Source organism: Enhydra lutris, unplaced genomic scaffold, assembly GCF_002288905.1.
Source record: "Enhydra lutris kenyoni isolate GAN:26980312 unplaced genomic scaffold, ASM228890v2 scaffoldscaffold1, whole genome shotgun sequence".
Classification (NCBI taxonomy): Eukaryota; Metazoa; Chordata; class Mammalia; order Carnivora; family Mustelidae; genus Enhydra; species Enhydra lutris.
In genome coordinates, this window is record NW_019154085.1 from 47,594,352 (window position 1) to 47,618,117 (window position 23,766).

General features: G+C 59.3%; 1 protein-coding gene across 4 annotated transcripts; it reads left to right on the forward strand.

Moving 5' to 3' along the window:
- The first annotated feature begins 2,084 nt into the window (after positions 1–2,084).
- LOC111142961 (D-2-hydroxyglutarate dehydrogenase) lies at positions 2,085–23,056 on the forward strand. 4 transcript variants are annotated; one of them, XM_022496333.1, is made up of 10 exons: positions 2,085–2,131; positions 2,915–3,282; positions 8,666–8,723; positions 9,370–9,509; positions 10,159–10,352; positions 10,962–11,130; positions 13,154–13,297; positions 15,956–16,098; positions 17,539–17,704; positions 21,896–23,056. In XM_022496333.1, the coding sequence occupies exons 2-10, from the start codon at positions 2,925–2,927 to the stop codon at positions 22,153–22,155; spliced, it is 1,632 nt and encodes a 543-aa protein (XP_022352041.1). In that variant the 5' UTR covers positions 2,085–2,131; positions 2,915–2,924; the 3' UTR covers positions 22,156–23,056. The 4 variants fall into 4 exon arrangements, with proteins under 4 accessions (XP_022352041.1, XP_022352024.1, XP_022352033.1 ...); XM_022496316.1 differs by lacking the exon at positions 2,085–2,131 and having other exon boundaries at positions 2,327–3,282; XM_022496325.1 differs by lacking the exon at positions 2,085–2,131 and having other exon boundaries at positions 2,327–3,282; positions 10,159–10,349.
- The last annotated feature ends 710 nt before the right edge of the window (positions 23,057–23,766 follow it).

The following is a 23,766-nucleotide window of genomic DNA, read 5'->3' on the forward strand; positions in this document are numbered from 1 at the left end:
TGAAACCCAGCTTGGTCACCACAACGGACAGGCCCAGCCTCTCACCTGTTTTCCGGATGAAAACCAACTCACAGACCCAGAGTCCTAGCTGGAGGTCGGGTGAGGTTCTGACGGAAGGGCCTGGAATGCCTCCACAAGCACACATTCCCTCTGGGCACTCCAAGGGCCCCTGCAGCCATTTGTTGGGGTGACTGCTTAGAAAAAGGGAACACCAGTGGGGTGGGTGTGGTAATCTTCACTGGCTCTGAGTGTTTAGTAAGTCCCAGAGGTCCACAATGCCCCTGGTCGACTAATCCAGGAAGACCTACCATTATCAAGTGACAGGTGACATTTGTCTGAGTGTGTCCACAGACTCTGTGTTTGTCTTCCCACAGCTGGAATGTGCCATTGAAACAGACTTGAAAACCAGCAGAATCCCACATGGATTCACATTGACCTGTGGAGCAAGGGCTATTACCATAGGGAAGCCAGGTGGAAGTCTTTGGAATGTCCTTTCCTTGCCAGGACAGTCATCCAAAGGCAAAATGCATCCCTAGTGGGAAGACTTAGTGGTGACGTATGACATACTTTACACACATGGACAGGAGGTGGGTGGGTTATAAGGAATGTAGTTTTCTGGAGACACAGGTGATGCGTCCAGCTGCAGCTGCTGTCCCCATCTGGAATCACTGCCAGAGTTGGCACATGGCATGCTGTCATGGATCTGGCCTGTGCTCGTTCTCTCGGCCAATTTGCAACACCATGAGGAGCCATTTGTCCTGTGTGGCGAAGCCAACAGGGCACCTCCACCGGCTGGCCTCCGTCCTGTGGACCAGATGTCTTCGTTATTTTAACATCCCCAGAGCATCCTGTCGGCTCCACTGTCAGCATCTGTAACTGGGTAACTGGATGAGCCCAGCAAGCGCTGGAGATGCCCCGGGGGGACGGCAGGGAGCCAGAGGGCGGGAGATGAGCCCCACTCCTGAACCAGGTTCACTGTGGCAGCAGTTTGATGTGGGGTGTTGGGAGAAAAGGCAGAAGGGGAGCACCGACGTGATGGGGATTGCAGGAGCAGGCTGGTGGGGGGGTGTTCCGGAGTTGGTGGAGGGAGCAGCCTGTAGCGGGAGCGCGGATTAGGACTTGGAGCCCTGGAGGGCTGGCTGCCCTGCTGTGGGTAAGGTGGGGGGGCAGGTGTTGCAGAGCTCAGGGAGGGGGTGCCCCGGGGAGCTGGGACCCAGCGGCAGCTTGCACCCCTGAAGGGAATGTGACGAGGCCAGGAGGTGGCATAGTGCTGCAGGGCTGATGCCACTGGGACATCCATCAGCCACCCCTGCCTTTGTCTTCTTCAGGTGCCCGGGCCTCACAGCCCCAAAGGCCAGAGGTCAGAGGGCCTGCCAGAGCCCATGGTGGGGCTGTAAGAGGCAGCATTCCTGCCGGGCTGCCTTTGCTTCCCGCCTGGGGCGGTGTCCGGGCCACCCAGCTCTGGCATGGTCCCTCTGACCTCTTCTCACTTGAGCCTTTGTTCAGGAAAAGGCTCAGGTTGTGTGGCACAAGCAGCTTTCCGAGCCTTGTGGCTTCTGCCTGTGATGCACACCCGACCTGCTGGAGGTGGATCAGCACAAGGTGCTGGGTTCTTGGGAGCCAGAGTTCCCTGCTAGGAGCAGGGGTTGGGGGTAGGAGGGACAGTTCTCTGTGGGTAGCCAGAGACCCCTGGGGGGAGCAGAGTTCCCTGGGTGGGGGGAGCCAGAGACCCCTGGTGGGGCAGAGTGCCCTTGAGGGGGCAGAGATCCCCTGAGGGAGCCAGAGACTTCTGGTGGGGGACAGAGTTCCCTAGGGGGAGCCCCGCAGCCGGGCAAGGAGCGGGGTGGTTATGTGGATCACGGTAGAGCCGGCCCTGGGGAAGGGCTGGGAGAGTGTGCGAGGACCCCTGCTGGGCAGTGCCGGACACCGGTCCAGGCCGGCTGTCCCGCGGTGTGTAGCGGACCGAAGTACGCGCCCGCCACGGTGCACCTGCTGCCCGTAGGGTTGGGGGCGGGGCCTGGAGGTCGTCCCATCCCGTGGGGAGGCGGGGCCGGAGGGCGCCAGTGCGCAGGCGCAGTCGGTCCCGGCTCGGGCCCTAAGGCGCTTGCGGCGGCGGGTCGGGGGCGCGGACGTGAGTGTGCGCGCGCGGCCGCCGGGGCCTGGGCCGAAGGCCCTGGGTCAAAGGGTCGGGGACGCGGTTAGAGGCGGTGGGGGGACCGCGGGTCGGGGCGGCGGGGGCGTCCTTGAATGCGAGTCCGCGGGGCTGCTTCCCCTCCCCGGAGTGGGTGGCCCCGCGTCCGGTCCTCGGCCCGTGGGCTGCCCCGACGGCCGCGTCCCCGGACGCACAGGATGTGCGCAAACTCCGGACCCGGCTCGGCGGCCCGGGGAGCCCGCGGAGGGGCGCGCCCCTGTGCCTTTCCCTCTGTGCTTTCAGCCGAGCTGGGGGGCTGCGCTGCTGGCTGGTGCCTGCAGCGCGGTGTGCAGCCTGGAAGCCTCCCTTCCCTTGCTTGTCGTTAACTCCTGCACTGTCCAGACTTGTGCCGGCGGGTACCCATTTACCGTTTCAGCCATTCTTCATCGCATAATTCAGGGCATCCGTCCGTTTAGTGCCTAGACTCTGGTTTCGTCCTGAAGCAGGAGGGCTAAGAGGGAGCTTTGTTACTGCAAGTGTTCGACTCTGACTCGACCAGCTCCCAGCCACTGTCCTGTGCCCAGAAGGGCCTTACAGGGAAGCCCAGCCGGGTCAGGCTCAAAGGCAGCCCGCCCAGCGCCTCCGCCCCCATACCCTTTGGCTGGTCTCTCCAGGAGGCTGTAACCTCATGGCCTCACCCTGGAAGACTGCCTCTGTTCCTGGACTGCAGCTGGGCTTGGGTTGTGGTTTCTGGATCTGCAGGTCCTACCGCTTGCTTTTTAGGGCAGGAGCGATGGGGCCCCATGTGGTGCCCAGGCAGCTGGTGTGGCTCTCCCGGTGGCAGGCGGTGTGCGCTCGGGGAGCATCTGTGCAGCACAGGACACGGGCAGGGGTGTCCAGGATCCCCAGCCTGCTCAGCCCTGGGGGGGCCCTGGGCGCCAGCCCCCTGGTCCGAAGGAGCAGCTCCTCCACGCCCCCTGGTGCGCCGGAGGTGGTACTGACCCAGCAGCGCTACCCCGTGACACGGCTGCCCTTCTCGGCGGTGTCTGCTGAAGACCTGGCAGCCTTTGAACGCATCCTCCCGGGCGGGGTCGTCACAGACCCAGAGGTGCTGGAGGCTTCCAATGTGGACTGGCTGAGGACGGTCCGAGGTGAGTGAGGGTCTGGCCACAGCACGTGCTCCAGGGGGGGCTGTGACGACGCTGGGGTGGAGGGGCGTGCCTGGCACACACACCCTCTCATGCTGAGGAGAGGCTGTGTTGTAGTTTCAAACTGTTGTGAAAACAACATTCCTGGAGGTTTATCGGTGCTGCGTGATGTCTGCAGAGTAAAAGACAAGGTGGCCGGCTGCTCTGAGAGATGCGCGTGAACTCCCAGGGCCTCTTTGACAGCCAGCACAAGCTGGGTGACGGAGGCTCGCCTGCTCCCAGCTCTGGAGGCTGGACCTGCTCCCGCTAGAGGCTCTGGGGGGCTCCTTCCTGGGGGCTGCAGGCGTCTGTGTCCCTTTAAGGACACCTGGCATCACCTAAACCCAGGACCTTGTCTCAGGACCCTTAACTTGATCACATATGTCATGACCCTTTATGTAAATCAGGGCACGTGCACAGGTTCTGAGGGATGCGACACGGACACACTTTGGGAGGCCCAGTCTGCCTGCGGCAGCTCCTTCAGGCAAGAAGCAGGGGGCTGGTTGGGCCGCCCGAGCCCCGCTCCTCCCAGCACATGTGTCTGCAGCAGCACACGCCTGTGCCAGCTTGGGAGTTCTCAGCCTTCCAGACCCAGTGCACCCCTTCCCACAGGAAAGATCCTGTCACTCTGTGTTCTGTCCTGCAACATTTTCAGAGATAATGTAAGCTGCCTTTTCAGTTACAAAACACAAAACACCAATACGATGTTCTTATAGAATATTAAAGAGACCCAGAAGAGAGCTTGCTTACAACAGAGTCACGAATTACACATGTAATGCCAGGACACTCCAGCAGCCAGGTAGGGCTGGATCCGGCGCCCATGGGACTTGACAGAGCATTGTGTATGTGTGTTGGGGGGTGTCCAGTGGCCGCGACTCACCATGGCAAGGGCTGTGCGTGAGCTGGAAGAACTCCGAGAGCGGGTCTGAACCAGCTTGCGAACTGACCTATGGTGCAGAGTCTGTAGCACGTGGAGGTGGGGTGTGGGACACGCTATACTCACAGGGAGAGATTCGGGTTGGATACCTTGGAAGTCCTCAGACTTCTAATTTTTTAAAGACTGTTATTTATTTATTTGAGAGAAACAGAGATAGTGGCAGACAGAGCAAGGACAGCACAAGCAGGGAGGAGAGGAAGACACAGGCTCCCCGCTGAGCAGGGAGCCTGACACAGGGCTCTATCCCATGCAGACGTTTAGCCAGCGGAGCCACCCAGGCATCCTCCTTGGACTGTTCCTTGTGGCCCAAGTGCCCAGAGTGGAAGGGCTTCCAGCCCCACCCTGCCTGCTAAGTCAGGACCCCCCGGGGCTGGGGGATGGTGCCTGCTGGGAGCCCACTGCCCGCACAGGGCCTGCAGGTTCACATGCGTGCTTCCAGAGGCAGGAGAGGGTGCTGTCCATCCTGGGCTCAACCAGGCCGGGCCCTGGTCCTGGCCGACCCTGCAGCCTGAGCGCCAAACCCCACAAACTGGGGATGGGGCTCCCACCTCAGAGGTAAAAGCCCAGGGTGCTGGGTACTCAAGACTTGGGATGTCTTCCTCCTGGGGCTTCCAGAGTACACACTGTAACTGGGATGGGGCCTGTCTGTCCCCCCCCCCCCCGACAGGACTTAGCTGTGTGCTGGGGGCTCTTCCTGGAAGCCTCATGTGGCTCGGTCTGTGTCTGTGTGCTCGTGTGGACGACCCCCGCCCCCCGGCTGCTGACACCTGAGCTCAGGAGGGCGGCACTGGGGTGTATGTGTCTCTGAATCTGCAGGACTTGGTGTACAACACCTGCCCAGTGGGTGTCTGTTGGAGTTGTTTGTTCAATTTTTTTTTAAGATTTTATTTATTTGACAGACAGATAACACAAGTAGGCAGAGAGGCAGGCAGAGAGAAAGAGTGGAGGAAGCAGGCTTCCTGCTGAGCAGAGAGCCCAATGCAGGGCTCGATCCCAGGACCCTGAGACCATGACCTGAGCCGAAAGCAGAGGCCCTACCCCACTGAGCCACCCAGGCGCCCCTGTTTGTTCAATTTTTGTCGAAATAACCCCTTTATGTAGCTGTTTTTGGGGGAGAAAGCATGTCTAAACTTATGATCATTTAATGTTTTAGTCTTAAGAGTTCTATAGAAAATGCAGCTAGTAAAAGCTGATTAAGATTTTATAATTTTCTTAAAAATGGACTTTATTTGAAATGGAAACTGTCCAAAAATTAGATCACTTTGCTCATGGGTGGACCCCATAAACTTCAGTGAGCACTTCACTGTGTGTCTGCACAAGGTGCAGGGCTGGGGACAGGATGGACAGGAGGCTCACCCGAGGGGTGGTGGCATGAACGGTGGGCTGCCTGCCAGGTGGGCATGCCTGCCCAGGAGAGTCCCCCAGCACACGCTGTTTCCTTGGAACCTGGGGAAGCCATCTGGAAGGGTGTTCTGGGACAGGAATAGCCAGTGCAAAGCCTCTGAGCAAGTCTATGCTTGGCATGTTTGGGGAGCTGTAGACCCATGTGTGGCTGGAGTGGACGGATGATGGGGAGGTCAGAGAGCGAGAGGGCTGGGTTATCGATACCTCGAGGGCCAGGTGAGTCCCAGTAACTGATGGGGAGCTACTAGGAGGTCAGGAGGAGAGAGGCCCACAGCCTGGTATGGCTGCCGTGTCGAGGAGAGGCTTTCACTCCCTGGGCATGGAAGCTCGGAGGAGAGCTGAGTCTTCGATGGGTGGTTAGGTGAAATGGTGTCAGCTCTGTGTGTGTGCAAAGAAGAGTCTGGGATGTGCTGATGGGTGTGTAGGGTGTCAGAGGAGCCAGGATGCAGGGACCCATGGCCTGAGCAGTTGCAGAGGTAGCCTTCCACTTGCTGAGGAAAATGGCAGGAGCACCAGGTCTGTGGGGAAACTGGAAATCTGGGTCTGGACAAGTCCAGTTGGACATGCGAAGGGGCCCGCTGGACTGTGAAGCCAGCTAGCCCAGGGCTGGGTCCATGCAGCTCCGATGTCCAAGGAGGCCAGTGGCCGCTGTGGTCCATGGGGGCGAGCAGGCACCAGCCAAGGGGACTGAGTAGCTTGGGCCGGGGCTGAGGAGGACCTGGTGCATGTGTGAAGAAAGGGGAGCCAGGGGACGCCAGGGGTTGCCTGGTCAGGATCAGCTGCTGTACCGGGGCCCATGGCAGGAGGTTGTCTGTAGCGTGGAAGGGACATGCCTCCGGTTGGAGCTGTTCGTGGGGGCTTGGGAGGCCCCCATCTGGTGGAGGCACTGGGCTTAGGGGGACAGAGGGGCCGGGGTGGGGGTTGGGATGGGGTCAAGAGAAGATGTTTTTGCCTTTTCGGGGCCGGTTTCAGACAAGACTGTTGTCGCAGCAGATTAATAGGTGGATGGGAATGATCTGGTTGAGAGGGAAGAACTGGTAGCTTGGTGAGAAACAGGATCGCCGTGAAGTTGTCCAGGAGCTGGGCATGGAGGGACCCAGGCCCTCCTGGGGCCGTAGTCTTGGGAGGAATGGCAGTGGGGGCCCATGCAGAAGCAGGTGGGGGCATTGCTAACATGAGGATGGGGGAGACAGTGAGAGCTATGGTCTGTGGGGGGGGGGGGGGTGCAAGAGAGACTGCTGCCTGTCCCCTAGTGCGCGGGACAGGGAGGGCCCGGGGACTGCTGCCTTGGGGTGGGAGGAAGCAGGCCGGGAGGTTGTTTCTGGAGCCTGGGGAGCAAGACCCTCAGCCCAGGTTCCCAGGGGTGGAGTGTTGGGCCCCAGGGCTGAGCCGCTGGGAGAGAAGATTTGGAGGCGAAAGTCTCAGCCATCAGGTTCAGCAGCGTCCTGCAGAGGTCGAGTTGGTGTCTGCCACAGTCTGTCTGAAAGCGGCCACACCAAACAAATGGGCATTGGGCTGTTCCTGCAGGGCTCCACGTGCAGGTGTAGCTCAGGCTGGGCTTGGCCTGAGTGTGGGGTTTGCCAGCCCTAATGTGGCAGTGTGCTCTGGTCCCTGGGAGGAAGGCAGGGAGCCCGCCAGCCGGGAGTAGGCATGCTGTGACAGGTGACAGGCCGTGTCCCAGGAGGGTCCTTCCGTAGCCCACGCCCTGGGCGTCCCAAGTGAGCGAAGGCCTTGGAGGGCTGCCGGGAAGCCAGGAGGGTGGAGAAGCAGGTGGTGGGCAGCACGGGGACTGTGCTGCTGAGACCAGGAACTGGCACTCAGTCTGCCTTTCTCGAACGGAGGGACGAGAGTCTCAGGCCAGAGAGGCTCGCAGCCTTAGCTCCTCCCTGCCTGTCCCCTCCAGAGCTCGGCTCTGCTCCTTCTGCACTGAAGCCTTTCCTGCTTCTGTTTTCCCTTCTGTTCTTTTGAGTCCATCCCTCGACTTAAGAGACTCTGAGCACATGAGAGAGAAGACCAGGGCATAGATGAATGTTAGTGAACCGCGGGGCAGCCCGTCTGCAAAGTCCTTTCCTACTTCCCCCGACACGTTCCAGAAGCCAGTGCCGTCATCAGCCGGCAGCATGCTGACGGCTGCCTCCCTTTGGCCGTGTCCTAAGGTGGACAGTAGACTGCTAAGGCCTCCTGGAGGCTCGGGGACAGGGACGTGCAGGGAGAGCCAGTTACTTAAAAATTGTTAGATTTTTGTATCAAGCCAGTTGTGAAACACAGCTGTTATTAAAAATTAATATGTAAGTGTACGATTAAATCATATTTAATATAAGGATTGTAAATATTAGTAACTCAGACTTTCCTAAAAAGCATGTAAGCTAAGAACTGCAGCCAGATCTCAAAGCTACGTGAGAGGTCACTGACACGGTGGGGGTGGGGGGTGTCCTGTGCCTCCCGCCTCCCGGGAGCCTCCTCACCTGCTTGTGCACTTGGAATGAAGTCAGAGGGCCAGAGAGAGCCTGCTTGTCTTGGGGAGCCCATGGTCAGGAACCCCGAAGCGCGGGCATCCAGGGATGCATCCTGGCATCCCATCAGTCATCACAGCTTAGAGCCGCCACCTGATGCATAGTGCCCCGCGTAGATGAAACACATATGGGAGGGGGATGGGTAGTCCCGCCCCACGGTGGGAAGTCAGGTACTAACACAGGTGGAGGGGTGGATCTGGACAGGTCGCTGGCCCGACGTCAAGTGTCTCCCCACAAGATGTGCAGTTAGGTGGGGGAAACACGGCCCCTCCCAGCGAGCAGCCAGGCAGGTGCCCCAGCCGTGGCCTCCCTGCCCAGAGAGGTGGGGCCCATGTCTGACACCTCGCCCTCGTCCCTGAGGTTCCTGGGCTTGGTGCTGACCCTGGTTGTGCGGGTAGCCTGCAGAGGAAGGAGGAAGAGGAAGGAGGACCTTCTTCTGGAGGGTAGACTGAGCGCTGCCTTCTGTGTGTGTAATGTGTCCTTGGTGTTGCAGGTTGTAGCAAGGTGCTGCTCAGGCCCCGGACCTCCCAGGAGGTGGCTCGCATCCTCAGGTAAGGAGCGCACGGGGCCCCTGGGCGGGGGTGGGCGACTGGGAGGGCACACGATGGAGGGTACGCGACTGAGGAGGACACGCGAAAGCAAGCCCTCTTCCCTCCAGATGTAGACCGTGGTGAGGTTTTGTTCCTCTCGCTTCTTCCCTGCCCGGTGGGGTTAGGTACTGTCACGTTGCGTCTTCCCCATTTGGCCATATCTGTGACCATCCCTCTGTGCTCCTTAGGCTTCCAGGCCAGTTTCTGGTGAGGTGAGGTGAAAGGGAGGTGAAAGGGACACGTTGGGTGGAGGGGCTGCAATGCTTTTGGTGAACAGCAGGGGGTGCCGCTGGCACCTGCATTTTGCAGTGTATTGTGCAGGGAGAGCCTTGGCCTCTCAGGATGTTCAGGTACGAATACCAACCTGTCTGTGATCTGGACTGTGCAGACTTGTGGCTCGCTGCCGTTTTGGGTGGCCCTGGGCCTCCTCAGACCCGCCGGCAGTGCACAGGGACCAAGGGTGCCGCCCATGGAGGTCACGGCAGGAAGACGGGGGACTCCGGGTTCGGTGGGCTTGCAGCCAGGGTTGGCCTGGATCACGTTGCACAGGGATGGTGGTGCAGGGGGAGGGCAGAGAGCCCTGATGCCTGTCCTGTGCTTGCCCCAGGTACTGTCATGAGAGGAACCTGGCTGTGAACCCGCAGGGGGGAAACACGGGCATGGTGGGGGGCAGTGTGCCCGTCTTTGATGAGATCATCTTGTCCACCACCCTGATGAACCGGATCATCAGTTTCCACAGCGTGTCCGGTAAGCCTGCACTGTGGCCGGGTGGTGAGGGGTACAGGCTGGGGAGGAGAGGCCCGGCTTTGTCTGCCCTGGGGGTGCTGTCCAGGGGTCACTTAGGTGGTTTGTGCTGTGGGTCTGCGCTGAAGGGCATGGGCTGTTGCTGCAGCTCCTCCAACTATGATATTTTCTAACCAGGACGGCTCTTTTTGCCCTTGTAAACAGGGCACAAAGGACGGGGTACAAGGAGGTCTCGAGGTGCTTTCCGCTCAGCGGCCCCAGCAGTCTCTCCAGCACGGCATTTTGGGCGGGTCATCCTCTTTGCTGGGGGCACCTGGGCACCATAGCTCTGTGCCAACAGTGCTCCAAGTTCCACGTCCTCTGGTGGTGGGACTCCCCATCCCGGGTGGGGACGCTGCCGTATAGCGATGCTCATCCCTTCCCTTCCATGAGTGTGTGCGTGAGGATTTCCTTCTTTATTTTTCCCCATCAGTTTTTCTTTTTCTTCTTGATAAAAGATAACGGTAACTTCTGGGGGACAGGTTGGGGGACATGCTCCTTGTCCTTGAGGGGGACCCCTGTTCCAGGTGGCTAACCCCCACAGAGCCCCTGTGGTGCGTCTTCTGGCTCCTCCTGGGCTGAGAACACCCGTGGCAGCACGTTCTCTTGGCAGGGACCCTGGTATGCCAGGCGGGCTGCGTCCTGGAGGAGCTCAGCCAGTACGTGGAGGAGAGGGGCTTCGTCATGCCCCTGGACCTGGGGGCGAAGGGCAGCTGCCACATTGGGGGAAACGTGGCAACCAACGCAGGCGGCCTGCGGTTTCTGCGCTATGGCTCACTTCATGGGACTGTCCTGGGCCTGGAGGTGGTGAGCTGGGGCGCTGGCCACTTTCCTCTGTGTCCCCCTGCCCGTGTCTGAGTGGCCGGACCCTCAGCCTCTTCCCAGTGCTGAAAGTACTTAGTGTGTGAAGTGTCTGTGGGCCCCCGCCCAACCTGCCTTGACTCCATGGGTCTGTGCCCCCTCGGGCACTCTCTCTGGGGTGGTGTGGGGCAAGGCCGGGGCGGGGCTGGGGCTGGGGCTGGGGCGGGGTCAGTGGGCGGGGCAAGGTTGGAGCAGCAAGCGGCAAGGGGGGTGGGGGGACGGGGGCTGGTGGCAGGGCAGGGGCCTGGCGGCACCGGGTGAGGTCCAGGGCCTGGTGGATGAAGTGTCTGCAGGGCGTGGCCCCCGCGCTATGTGATTCTCTGCCACTGACTCCCCACTTTGGGCCCTGAGCTCCATGGGTGTGGGGGGCATGAAAGTCCTCTCTTAGCCCCATTGGGGCGCCTTCTGGCCTGGGGTCACCCTGGGGCCTCCATCTGGGGTGGGGTGGGGGCTCATGCTTGGCTCTGCTTTCTGTGGGACCCCTGGGCGTGGGGGCGAGAGGAGAAGGGTGCCTGCGAGGGCCCACATATAGGCCCTTCTCCCCTTCTCGGCTAGGTGCTGGCCGACGGCACTGTCCTGGACTGCCTGACCTCTCTGCGGAAGGACAACACGGGCTACGACCTGAAGCAGCTGTTCATCGGGTCGGAGGGCACGCTGGGGGTCATCACGGCTGTGTCTATCCAGTGTCCACCCAAGCCCAGGGCAGTGAACGTGGCTTTTCTCGGTAGGCCGGCTGTTGGGGTGCACCGCTGGCCGCCCTGTCCCTCCCACTGCCCTGCTGCCTGGCCCTTGGCACGAGGGGGGCCGTTCCTGTGTCTCCTGGCTTCTGTGTCTGGAGGGTTGGTGTTCCTGACGGGGGTTCTGCAGGGGGCCTCTCCCATCTCAGGGCAGAACACCCTGTTCTTTAGCACAACTGGGCCTCTGCTCAGCTCTGCCGCTCCATCTCCTTCCTTGATTCTGAGTGAAGCAGTGTCATTTCTGGTGTGTTCATTCCTGAATGAGTCACAGCCGTAGGAACACTGTCCTCTCCATCCCCCTGCTGTCCCTCACTGTCCCTGCCCTGTCCCCCATACTGTCCTTGTGCTATCCCCCTGCTGTCCCTACTGTCCCTGCCCTGTTCCCCACACTGTCCCCAATGCTGTCCCCCACTGTCCCTCACAGACCTCTGCCCTGTCCTCCACTGTGTCCTTCACTGTCCCCTGCCTTGTCCCCCACCCTGTCCCTGATCTGTTCTCTACCCTGTCCCCCACCCTGTTCCCACTGTCCTCCTGCTGTCCCCACCATGACCCCTTGCTCTCCCTCTACTTTCCCCACTGTCATGCTATCCCTCATGCTGTCCCTTCTGTCCCCTGCCCTGTCCCCAGCTGCCCATCGGATCCTCTGCTTCCAGCAGACTGTGAGCGTGGGCTTGCGTCTCCTCCTCTGAAACCATATTCTGCCTTGCCTCCACTCAGAACCTGTCAAACTCTGGTAGTTAAGAGGCTGTGGAGACATCCGGTCTTCTGGAGGTCACCATGGGCAACTTAACTCCCCAGTCCGCTGTTGGCTGTGCTCTGCGGTGTCTGTACCCATGGCAGGGTGCCAGGTCTCACGGCCTCCCTTGTCTCTGTGGCTGGAATTGCTGTGTTCTTGCAAACGTGCTATTTCCTCTTCTGATGTGCCGTTCTGCACTGGGCTCGTGTTCCCCGTAAGCACGGCCTGGGTCTCACGGCTGGCCCATTGGCCGCGCCTCCCCAACCCTCGCCCATGGAGACACTGTCGCTGGTTCTCAAATGAGGCTGCTCAGGGTCGTCCCGCATCCTGCGCTTGTGTCCTCCATGGCTGCTGCTCCCGGTGCTGACGCTTTGGTCTTCGGTCACTTCGAAGATTTTCTCTGTGTCTTTGCTCATCTGTGGTTTGGGGTCTCTTGCCTCTGAGGACACATTCTCACCTCAGATCTTCCAGGCCTCCTCACCCTGTGTCTTGGTGTCTTGTCAGTTGGAGGCATCTGGCCATCTTCCTCCCCCTTTAGGGCTGTGACCGGATACACTCACGACAAAGCTCTGTGGTCGGTCCTCTTCATCCCTCCCACGGTTTCCACCCTTTTACACTCCTGCTGCGTTGTTTCCCATCTTTTCCGCTTACTGGTGTTGCCGCACGCTGTGGTCCCCAGACGGCTGAGCCCCCACGTCCAGCCCCGCTATCCAGCCGCGGAACTCCACATGCTCCCAGGTGTGCACAGGAGACATCTGCCTCTGGCCTTGTGCTCTATGAACACACTCCCGTCAGCTTTCCCACCCCGTCCCCAGCGTAGAGTCAGTGTCCTGGGCCCTTCCCACCTGCTCCCGGCTGCTGACGACGGGCTCCCCAGGCCCGGGCGCCTCTGAGATTTCTCCTTGTTCTGTAAGTTGAGTGACTCGCCCTGGGCTCCTGGAAACACAAGTGCTCACTGTGGTGAGAGAAAGGCAGTGAAGCCCTTTCCCAGTACGACCCTGTCTCTGGCCCCCTGTGCGCCCCGGCCCCTCTGGTTCCTGTGACCTTCCTGCACACCGTGGGTCCTCCTACGGGCCTTTCCTCCTGGACTGTCACTACCTGGGACGCGCGTGCCACTGGCTCGCGGTCATCCCTGTGGTGGTGCTCTGCTGCTCCACTGGACTGCCCTGCTCGCCAGCACCCAGGGCCACTCGGCGCAGCTGCTTCACGGGGGGACGTGGGGGTGTCTGGCCGGGGCTCTGGTGCCCACGCCTGAGGTCTTGTTGCCTTCGCAGGTTGTCCGGGCTTTGCTGAGGTCCTGCAGACCTTCAGCAGTGGCAAGGAGCTGCTGGGTGAGATCCTGTCCGCGTATGAGTTCATGGATGCTGAGTGCATGTGGCTGGTCACGCACCACCTGCACCTTGCCAGCCCCGTGCAAGGTATCGACTCCTGTGGCCGGGCCGCTTCCGCCGTGGCCCTCCTGCCATAGGTCTCAGGGGATGCTCTCTTTGGTCACTGACAGGCCATCAGCCTGTCCACAGAGGGGGAGGTGGTGACAAGGTTGCCGGAATCTGCACGGCTCCAGCGTCGCCATACCCGGACGAGCGAGACTCTCTGACCCGCGTGGGAACTGGGCCCCCAGTGTGGGTGCAGTTGCTGCCGCCAGTTGTGCCAGAGCCCCAGGGTCTCTGAGGGTCCTCAACTTGCTGGTCAGAAGTGCTTCTTTTCCACCAGAGGAGCCGCTGGTCCGTGGAACTTTCCCACTTAGCCAACCGAGCCCTGGCCCTGCGTTTCAAGGGCCACCTGCCATCGTGCTCCTAGAGGAGAGAGCTCTCTACTGTGGGTCTCAGCGTCTTCACCTCTGAGAGCCTCCTGAAAGGTGGTGGCTTTGGTGCGGGCAGCCTTGGTGGAAAGCCACAGGCTCAGGGCGTCCCCATGGGATGTCTGCTTCTTGCGGCTCTGGAGGCTGGAGTGTCGGATTGTGGGGCGGCTTGGCCCGTGTCGGGTGCAGCCAGCGGTGCCCTTCTCGCTGTGTGCTCAGGCGGCCTTGTGTGTACAGGAGATCCGTGGTGGCTCATCCTCATAGGAGAGCTGCGGTCCTATGGGATCTGGGCCCGCCCTTGTGGCCCAATATAACATTGAGTCCCTCTCTGTAGTCAGACGGGCTGGGTTAGGACTTTAGTGTGTGGTCAGGCAGAAAGATCTTTATGCTCTAAATTTTTAATGAGGTGTTGCATTTGGTACAATAGAACAGGAAACAACTGGAACATCTAGTAGTAAAGAAATAAGATATGATACGATCACTGGAAAGGTGGGGGACCCATGGGCAGATGGAGGGTCACTGGGTGGACAGAGGGTCTCTGGCCAGAGTATCCCTGGGCAGATGGAGAGTCTCTGGCAGACAGAGGGTCCCTGGGCAGATGGAAGCTCCCTGGGTAGACAGTGTCCCTGGGTAGAAGGTCTCTGGGTGGATGGAGGGTCTCTGGGTGGGTGGAAGGTCCCTGGAAGGATGGAGTGTCCCTGGGTGTGTGGAAGGTCCCTGGGTAGACAGTATCCCCGGATGGAAGGAGCGTCTCTGGATAGATAGCATTCCTGGATGGACGGAGGGTCTCTGGGTGGACAGAGGGTCCCTGGGCAGGCAGAGGGTCCCTGGGTGGATGGAGGGTCTTTGGGCAGACGGAGGGTCCCTGGGCAGATGGAGGGTCCTTGGGTAGACAGCGTTCCTGGATGGACGGAGGGTCTCTGGGCAGGCAGAGGGTCCCTGGGTGGACGGAAGGTCCCTGGGAGGATGGAGAGTCCCTGGGCAGATGGAGCACTGTGTGGCCCTTGGGCGCGTGTGTGAGAAAGCTGCTCCTAAGGTCATGTTTAGGAGAAAGGAAAGGCCAGCCCACTGTCCTGGGCAGGTTTCAGTGTGCAGATCTCCCTGACTGGAAGACAGGAAGGAGTGCTGCTGACCATGCTGGTTGCTACATCTGGCAAGCTGGGGAATTTTTTTTTTTCATTTATACTTGTCTTTGTTTTCCAAACTCCCTTTTATAAGCATGTTTTTACTTTTGTAATTGGAAAAGGAGCCCATAGAAATTAGAACACTCCCAGTGTTTTCTAGGACATGATAAATTAAAGAGCAGAATTTGCATTTCATCATGGAGAAATGCCAATATCTAGAAAACACTTGTTCTCCTTATAGTAGGATGGGCTTGTAGTATTTTTCTGGAAGGCACTTATAACGTAGTGCTAAAGGGAAGAACTGTGCATTTGGTGTTTTCATTTGTTGATTTCAGTAAGTTAAAAATAAATTCACAGTAGCCTTAAAAAAAAGACAAGCTTGAAATTCTCTTATAGTTCCTAATGCATTTTAAAAAAAACTGTAAAAAAGAGACAGCTTGGGTAAAATCATGCCTTTTTTGCATGTCGTGCTAAGCCGAGCGCTGCGGGCATCACAGCACCCCGCGGGCACAGTGGTCTCTCCTGTAGCCCGTGGCCTTCCCAGCACCGTGGGAAGGTAAGAGGGGCTCCCTGCCCACAGCCCTGTGCAGGTGCCCATGACATCGCTCAGGGCTGTTCATGTGTTCTGGGGAGTGTGGTTTCTTTCCCAGTGAAAGACCTATTTTTATTTTTTTTTTTAAGTTTATTTTTTTGGTAATCTCTACAGCCAGTGTGGGGGTTGAGGTCACAACCCTGAGGTCAGAAGTCACATACTCTTTTGATTGAGCCAACCAGGCACCCCAGGAAGGACCTATTTATATTTTTATTTTAATTTATTTGAGAGAGAGAGTGAATGTACCTGAGAGCTGGGCGGGGGCGGGGGCTTGACCAAGAGGAGAGGAACAAGAAGACTCCCCACAGAGCACGGAGCCTGACACGGGGCTTGGTCCCACGACCCTGAGATCAAGACCTGAGCTGAAACCAGGAGTCGGACGTACCCCCCAGGCACCCATGAAACACCGGTTTTTAAGCCACCGGAGACCAAGTCTGGGCAGAGGCTTCCTGTTCTGTGGGCCGCACAGGGGCCGCCAGAGACGCTCAGACAGGCCGACGCAGGCCTGTCCTCACTCTGTCTGACCACCTCTGTTCATCCTGCTTTCTGTGCCTTCCAGAAAGTCCGTTCTATGTCCTAGTGGAGACCTCAGGCTCCAGAGCGGGGCATGACGCCGAGAAGCTGAGTGACTTCCTGGAGCGGGCGCTGAGCTCTGGCCTGGTGACGGATGGGACCGTGGCCACGGACCAGACCAGACTCAAGGTGTGTGTGTGCTGCCCGTGCCTCCTCACATTCCCCATGCTCAGCTGGTCCAGAACGTCTGTGCTGGGCCTCATGTCTGGCTCAGAGCACGGGTTGTCAGAACGTGAGCAGGTCTCCTGCCTCTTGGGAAACGTGCTTTTGGGTCTTTGTTGTGATCAGTGATATTTTATTTTAAATTATTTTTTTAAAAATTATTTATTTGAGAAAGTGAGTGAGTGTGAGTGGGGGGAGGGGCAGAGGGAGAGAAAGTATCAAACAGACGTCCCACCAGGCATGAAGTGTGACACAGGCTCGATTTCACAACTTGAGATCATGACCTGAGCCGAAACCAAGAGTCAGACACTTAACTGACTGAGTCACCCAGTGGGACCCACCATCACCATTGTGGGGGGCCCGTGGTGGTGGGAGCTGCTGTCACCATCCTGGGGGGGCCTGGGTAGTGGGAGCCCGTGGGTGGGGCAGGTATGGATGGTCAGACAGGGAAGCCTGTGGGCCGCAGCATGGCCCTGTAGTACTCCAGCTTGGGGTCCAGCACTGCGGGGGACTGTGTGGGGTCGTTGCTGGTCTGGGTGTGTGAGAAAGGTGGCGGGCAGGAGCTGCTGCAGGTTGGGAGTGGGAGTTGAGGAGAGGGCACAGAGGGACCGTGTAGTGACCCTGAAAGCCAGTGAGCGAATGGGGGAAGCCAGACGCTGGCTGGTGTCTGTGGAGGTAAGGGGCTGTTGCTACTCTTCTGGGGCAGACCTGGCATTGTGTCATGTGGAAAAGCAGGAGGAACCAGTCCTTACCACGTAGAAATTTTGCTGAGACGTTTCCTGAATGAGGGGACATATGGGTGGGATGGGGCCAGCCCCATAGCTGAGCGATGGCACATTCAGCACCGTTTCCTCCACTCTGTAACCAGGACTTCCAAGTGTCCTCTGTGACCAGTCAGCCAGCCAAGCCAGTAAGCCATGGCTGGCTTTGTGCGGAAGGGCAGTGATGTGAAGAGCCCCCCACTCCCCAGGCCCCCTCAGCCCCACCCCGCGCCGCCCTCACTTTCCCGCTCAAGCTCCAGCACCCATGTGTGTCTCGGGCAGCCCAGGGCCCAGCAGCCCCGTCCCCTTTGTCTGCAGTGTCTTCCCTGCTGGACCCTGCCATTGCTCAGGTTCCCTCACCAGCCAGCAGCCCCTACCAGCCTCTCCCACCATGCCACCCAGAGTGTCCTCCATCCTCCTGGAGAGGGGCTGTCTGTGTGCCCTGGGGTGAACCATGGCCGCATTCTGGAGTCTCGTCCTGTATGGATTCTTGGGTCAGAGCCCCGTGCTTGTCACAACACAGAATATTTTTGTCACTTGGGAAGTTCCGTCATGACCTTCCTGGTCATCTGAGGCCGGCAGCATTCTAATTGCTGTTAGACACCCTTCACGGTGCCCCTCTGACTTTGTTTTCTGTCTGTCCCAGGCGCTGTGGGCCCTGAGGGAGAGGATCTCGGAGGCGCTGAGCCGGGACGGCTACGTGTACAAGTACGACCTCTCCCTGCCCACTGAGAGGCTTTATGACCTTGTGTCTGATCTGCGCGCCCGCCTTGGCTCACAGGCCAAGCATGTGGTGGGCTATGGCCACTTGGGTGAGCTGTTCTGGGATCAGGTGGTGATGGGGATGCTAGTTGTTGAGAGAATTCTAATCATTTTCATGGTTCTCGGGCATTTTGGAAAGGACCTCCATTTGCTGGCCACCACGGTGGCCTGCCCTCGGACCCAGCCTGCTGTATCCCTGATGAGTGCCTCTCACTCCCCTTGCCAGGTGCAAGCGTTTGAAAACTAGTTTCAGATAATTCTATTTTGCAGAAAAATCAAGCTTTATGTTTAAAGTGATTAATTCCTCAGAAAGGAATGTCTCATCCCTCTCGATTCTTGGCAGCCATGCGTACGGGCTGCCCAGGGCCCCATGCCTGCAGCCTCCATGGCCTGTCTGTAATGGGGGGTTCAGGTCCCCCTCCTGCAGTTGAGGGAGGATCTGGAGAAATGGGGTGAGGGGCTTGGCACACGGCATACCCTGTCCCGGCATCTCTGATGCTTGGTTTGGGAACTTGTCATCACAACGGTTTTCACAGGTGGTGCCTTACTTTTCTCGTGAGCAGGCTCCGCAAGTCAGGTGTCTGGGACGCTCAGTGTGTGACAGATGGTGACCCCCAGAGTTGGGGGGGTAGGGGGGGTTCCTGGCATCAAGGACAGTGAGAACATTCAGTGGCTCAGGGCACCTGCTGTCTGTGGGACAGGAAAGGTCCCTCCCTCCTGGCAGACAGCGCTGCTGTACAGAGTAGACTCTCACCCGTGAAGGACAACGTGTGAAATTTTAAGAAGGGGATGGGAGAGTGTGTGTGTGACCTTGAGGTGGGGAGATCTTGTCAGGACCACACGGGATGCATAAACCATAGGGGGAGATTGCTGCTAACTTGGACTACATGAAAGTAAAAACCATTGGGCAATCTCAAGCAGAAAGTTGGCGGGTGGAGATGTGGGGCTGGCGAACCCAGTGTCGGGTAGGAAGCCTGGCACGGCCTCTGGGAGGTGGACACCTGAGTGGGGGTGGAGGACAGGTGCCCTCGGCCAGGGCCCGGGCGAGGTGGTGAGGCTGCTGGGTGTGGATGTGGGGCTGGGGATTGCTGGCCCACCTTCCGCCTCGAGGGGCACTGAGTGCAGCCTTTGCTGCCGGTGGGGCGAGACTCACGGCCTGTTGAGGGCTTCTCTGGTGTCCAGTGGGGCAACCGGCCTGCTTTCCCTGTGGTCCGTGAGGCTGTTCCTGCCAGGTCCCTTCTGCAGGTGGGGCTGTAGTCTGGGGGTTGCCCAGCTTGGCCACGGTCCTCTGTGTCTTGTTTGGTCCGTGTGCCTGTGTTATGTGCGGGGTTTCCCTGGTACGTCCTGGGCTGTAAGTCCCTTCCCCGTGTCCGTGATGGATGCCAGCGTCATCCCACGGTGGCATGGCTGTAGTCTCTCCCTTGGGCCCCGAGGGGTCCGACTGGTTGATGCCTCATTGGCCATGTGGGAGGAGCTGCGGTGAGGATTCGGGGCAGAGGGTTTTGTGTGCTGGGCGGTGGGGGGCTGACTGCAGGCCAGTTTCTTCCCTAGCTGCAGGGCAGGCCGAGCTTCCTGGGTCGGTTTCAGTCATTTTGTTTTCTGGGAGTGTGTCTGTTTCTTCTGAAGCCTTGGACATGTTGACGCCAGGTGTCTGTCACGCTCATTCCCGTGTCACATCAGCATTAGTGGGGTGGCCCCTGTTTTAGTCCTGGTCGGGTTTGTTCCTCATGTCTTTCCTCGTCTGCATCTGTCGTGTGCTCATGAGGTCTGTGGTCCCGCCCGGTTGGCCACTCTCTGCGTTCTGTCTCAAGTTTCTCGTCATTACCGTTGTCCTCAGTGTTCGTGTCTTCTCCCCTGTCAGTTGTGTCCTGCGGTGCCTCTAAGCACGGGAGTCTTCAGGGCTTCCAGCCTCTCCGCTTGGTCGCAGGGGTTAGACTCCCCCCGAGGACCAGGCTCGCCGTTCCCACCGTGGCTCTTGTTAAATAATGTCTGTGTGTCGCCTTGTTGGGCTCCGCGTGAGGTTGGAGGGGCCCCTGTGGGGCCAGCATGGCCACCTGGTCCAAGCCGTGTGCACCCCCCTGGTCCGAGCCCCGTGCGCCCCCCTGGTCCGAGCCGTGTGCTCCCCGCTGGTCCAAGCCCCGTGCGTCCCCCTGCTCTGAGCCGTGCACACCCCCTGGTCCGAACCACGCATGCACCCATGGCCCCCCCGCCCCCCGCATCAGTGAGAGGGCGGAAGTCCGCACAGTAGCAGCAGGCTGCTCCCCTCTCCCACAGCTACATCCTCTTGGAGGATAGGGGTTGCACCTGTCCTCTCATTCTAGGGTGAACGGGGGCACTCTCATCACAGTAGATCCTTCTGAATGCTGGACCTGTGCTGGCCTCCGACCAGTCACACGGGCTCCTCCCATTTAGTGTTTCCCTGACATGTGTTTGTTCCTGTTACCTTCACTGTCTTCCATCCTACCGTGTAGATGCGTCTTTCACAGACACCGTGGAGGTGGGGTCTCCGTGTCATGCAGTTTGTCATTCGTTGTCTTTATTATTTATTTATTTTGAAAGATTTTTATTTAATTGAGAGAAGGAGCATAAGAGCAGAGGGAGTGGCAGAGGGAGAAGCAGACTCCCTGCTGAGCAGGGAGCCCAACACGGGGCTTGATCCCGGGACCCCAGGACCACGACCTGATCTGAAGGCAGACGCTTCACTGCCTGAACCCCCCTGGTGCCCCTCCTGGAGTGTAGTTTGGTTCTGTTTTCTGCCTCGTGTGGCGGTGCCAATGTTATGCAGCCGGCGATGGCCCAGGCTCAGCCACGCCTGTGTCCCTCTTCATTCTGGTGTCGTGGCCTCTGCCTGAGCTTCAGCCTGAGCTTCAGCCTTGTCTCTGGCTCCAGGGACAGGAGGTGACGAGCATCATGGATTCTGCTGGCCTGTTGCTCAGGGCTTCTTCAAACGCGAACATCTGCATGGTGACTGTTTCTCCTACGTGGGGCAAGGCAGCCTGCTGTGCATGGACCTGTGGTGTTGCTGTCCGCAGGGATCCCAGTTTTCTTGTCTTCCCTTGTCTGGGGGGCTCTTCGGGGTTGCTTGTTTGGGTGAGCATTTGCCTTTGCGTCTGGGTGCCTTGGGGCTGTGGTGAGAGGGGTGGCTCTGCCCTTCTGTCCCCAGATATGTCTGCCCATCCTCCCCTGCCTTCCTGGCTGCGTTCCCGGGGCTACAGCCCTGTGGCTCCCCGCCTGCCTTCTCTGCGGCCCAGCCCTGACTTCGCATCATGTTCAGGTCACATGTTTGATTTCCCTTCTGTGCTGTTCATCTCCTGCGGGGGGTAACACACATCGAAACCTGTCTGTGGACTCCGGCCTCTTGGTGATTGGTAGTTTCTTTTCTGGAAGTTGGTTGACTTGAGATGCTTGCTCAATCTGTGTCTTATATGTTTTATCTCTTACTTTTATAAACGTAGGAGACATTTGGGTTCTGTTTCTGGAAGTTACGGGATCTGAAGCCTTTGTGGTCAGGTTGCCGGTTCTTGCTCATGGTGGCCGCTCTTGTGTACGTGGAATTTTGGGTGTGGGCTCGTCTCTCTCGGGGCTTCGTCTGTGGGGATTACTTGAGGCCTGGGTTGGAGGTGATTTGCTTGTGCAGGGGTGCAAGTGGAGGGGGCGGGGTCTCCTAGCTGGAGCCTGTCTCGTCCTCACGCTCTCAGCTCAGGGTCCGTGGGACCACTGAGGTAGCGGGAATTCCAGCTGGAAACCTGCAGGCTGGCTGGTGGTTGTGCAGGCCCCACCGTGGGGGGTTTGGAGCCTCTGCCTGCAGGGTAGCAGCGGGACCACTCTGGTGGAAGGGGGGGGGTCCCTCGTGTGCTCCCTACATCTGAGAAGCCTGGAGGGAGGTGACCATGAGAGGCTCTCTGTCACTGGATCAGAGGCCCCAGGCCTGCGCCCCATGCTGCCCTGGGCTTTGCTCTAGCCTCTAGGAGCTCCTCCTGCTGGCTCATGAGGCTCTCTGCCCCTCAGGGCATGTGGGACTGCCTGCAGAGGCTGGCTGGGCAGGTGGTCTGTCGCTGGGAGCTGGAAGCCTCAGGGGGCCGTGTGGGTAGAGGGGAGGCTGTGGCGTGGTCACTGCAGGCCCCTTCCGTCACTGCAGGCCTGTGGCCAGTGGTGCAGGCACGAGGACAGGACAGGACTAGGGGCTGTCAGGAAGGGGTCTCAGCCTGCCTGGCCTGACCCCAGCGTCCCTGTGCCTATAGGGGATGGTAACCTGCACCTCAATGTGACGTCGGAGGCCTTCAGCCCCTCGCTGCTGGCTGACCTGGAACCGTACGTGTACGAATGGACAGCCAGGCAGCGGGGCAGCGTCAGCGCCGAGCATGGCCTGGGCTTCAAGAAGAGGGGCGTCCTCAGCTACAGCAAGCCGCCTGAGGCCCTGAGGCTCATGCAGCAGCTCAAGGCACTCCTGGACCCCAAGGGCATCCTGAACCCCTACAAGACACTACCTGTTCAGGCCTGACAGGACCTGCGGGGTCCGCAGGAGACGCAGGAGGGGCCTTGGCCCAACCCTGGTTTTGCCTGTGGCTGTGGGCCTGCGGGGTTGGCATGAGCTGAGTGGGCAGCAGCAGGTGGGGGCGCCCAGCTACAGGCTGGAGGGGCCAGAGCCGGCCCCCAGGCAGGATTCTTCCTGGCTCTTTCCAGCCCTGCTGGGCGGGCAGAGCGGAAAGCCACCCAAGCCACCTGGTCTGCTCTCTCAGCCCCTATGTGGTCACTGCCCAACCCTCTGCAGGCTAGGCAAGAGCCTCCTGTGGCACGTCCTGTGTGGGCTGGGTGGGCGAGCTCTTCTGCCCATTTGGGAGACCAGGCCACATTCCACTGTGCTGGGGGCTGCCACTGTGGGAGGGGGCATGGATGGTCCTGTGCCTGGGTTCCCCAGGCAGGATGTGTCCCTGGCAGAGGTGACGAGCTTCGTGGGACAGTGTGGGCTCCGTCCAGAAGCTTTGAGCAATAGCCCGGGTCACTGGAGCCTTGTGGATGACCGGGCCCTCGGATGAGCCAGAGTAATAGGATGGTCTCCGCCCTGGAAGGCATCGTTCCCCCATTTTCTAGAAGGCCCATCCATTGGCAAGACAGTCATCAGACGCTAGTCATTCGTGGTTCACCCCGGTGGTTCGCAGTGATGTGCCCGGAGCTGTGGCTTCACTTCTGCTTCTGCTTCCACGTCCGTGAGGCTAGCGTGAGAAGCCCCGACGTGCACGAGTGCATGTGCCCAGTGGGGCAGGCTTGGCGCGCACACTGCATCCTCACTCGCCCCACTGTTGCCCTGGGCCCGGGGCCACTCCTGGGGCTGTGAAGAAGGTCTGGACACGTTTTCTCTTTCTGGCTGTCATGAACTTCCAGTAAAAAATGGGAATTGATCACAACGCTGTCCTTGTATCTGTTCCTGGAACAGTCTGGTGAAGCCTGCGGCGAGGTGCCTGTTCTCTCAGCACTGGGACACTGGGCGCCAACACCGTGCCCCCAAACCCAACACCTTCCTCTGTCCCATCCCTCCCCCCACCCCCGACTTAAAACCTCATGGGCTTGCGAGGGTTGTGCTGTGGGGCGTGGAGGTAGCAGAGTCATTGTCAGCGCGAGTTGTGGCGCAGCAGATTTACTGTCGAGAATGGAAACAGCATGAGGTATTAAAAGGCTTAAGATCTTAGGTGTTTTCTGCTAGAGTCGAGGTGGGCCTTTGAGAAGGCAGTACAGTGACTGGGGGTCACAGGCAGCAGGTGGCAGGAAGAGCCTCCATCTCCCCAGAGGATGAGCTGGTCCTCCAAACGTCAGAGTGTGAAGTGGGGCCACTTGGGCTCGCCCTGTGGAATGCACCTGCCTGCACACACACACGTCCACACGGGCCATGTGCAGACGTGGTGCACACGTGCAGTACACACGTGCACATGAGGTACACACAGACCGGTGCAGATGTGGCGCATGTGTGTACATGCAATAGACGCACACGTACGGGACTCACTGGCGTGTACTGTGCTGTCTTGTCTGGACGGCGCCTCAGACCCATGAAGCGCTGGCCGCCTGCCTTCATGCTTGCGGAGAACAGGTTCTCCAGCGGCCGTGGGCCATTGTGAGT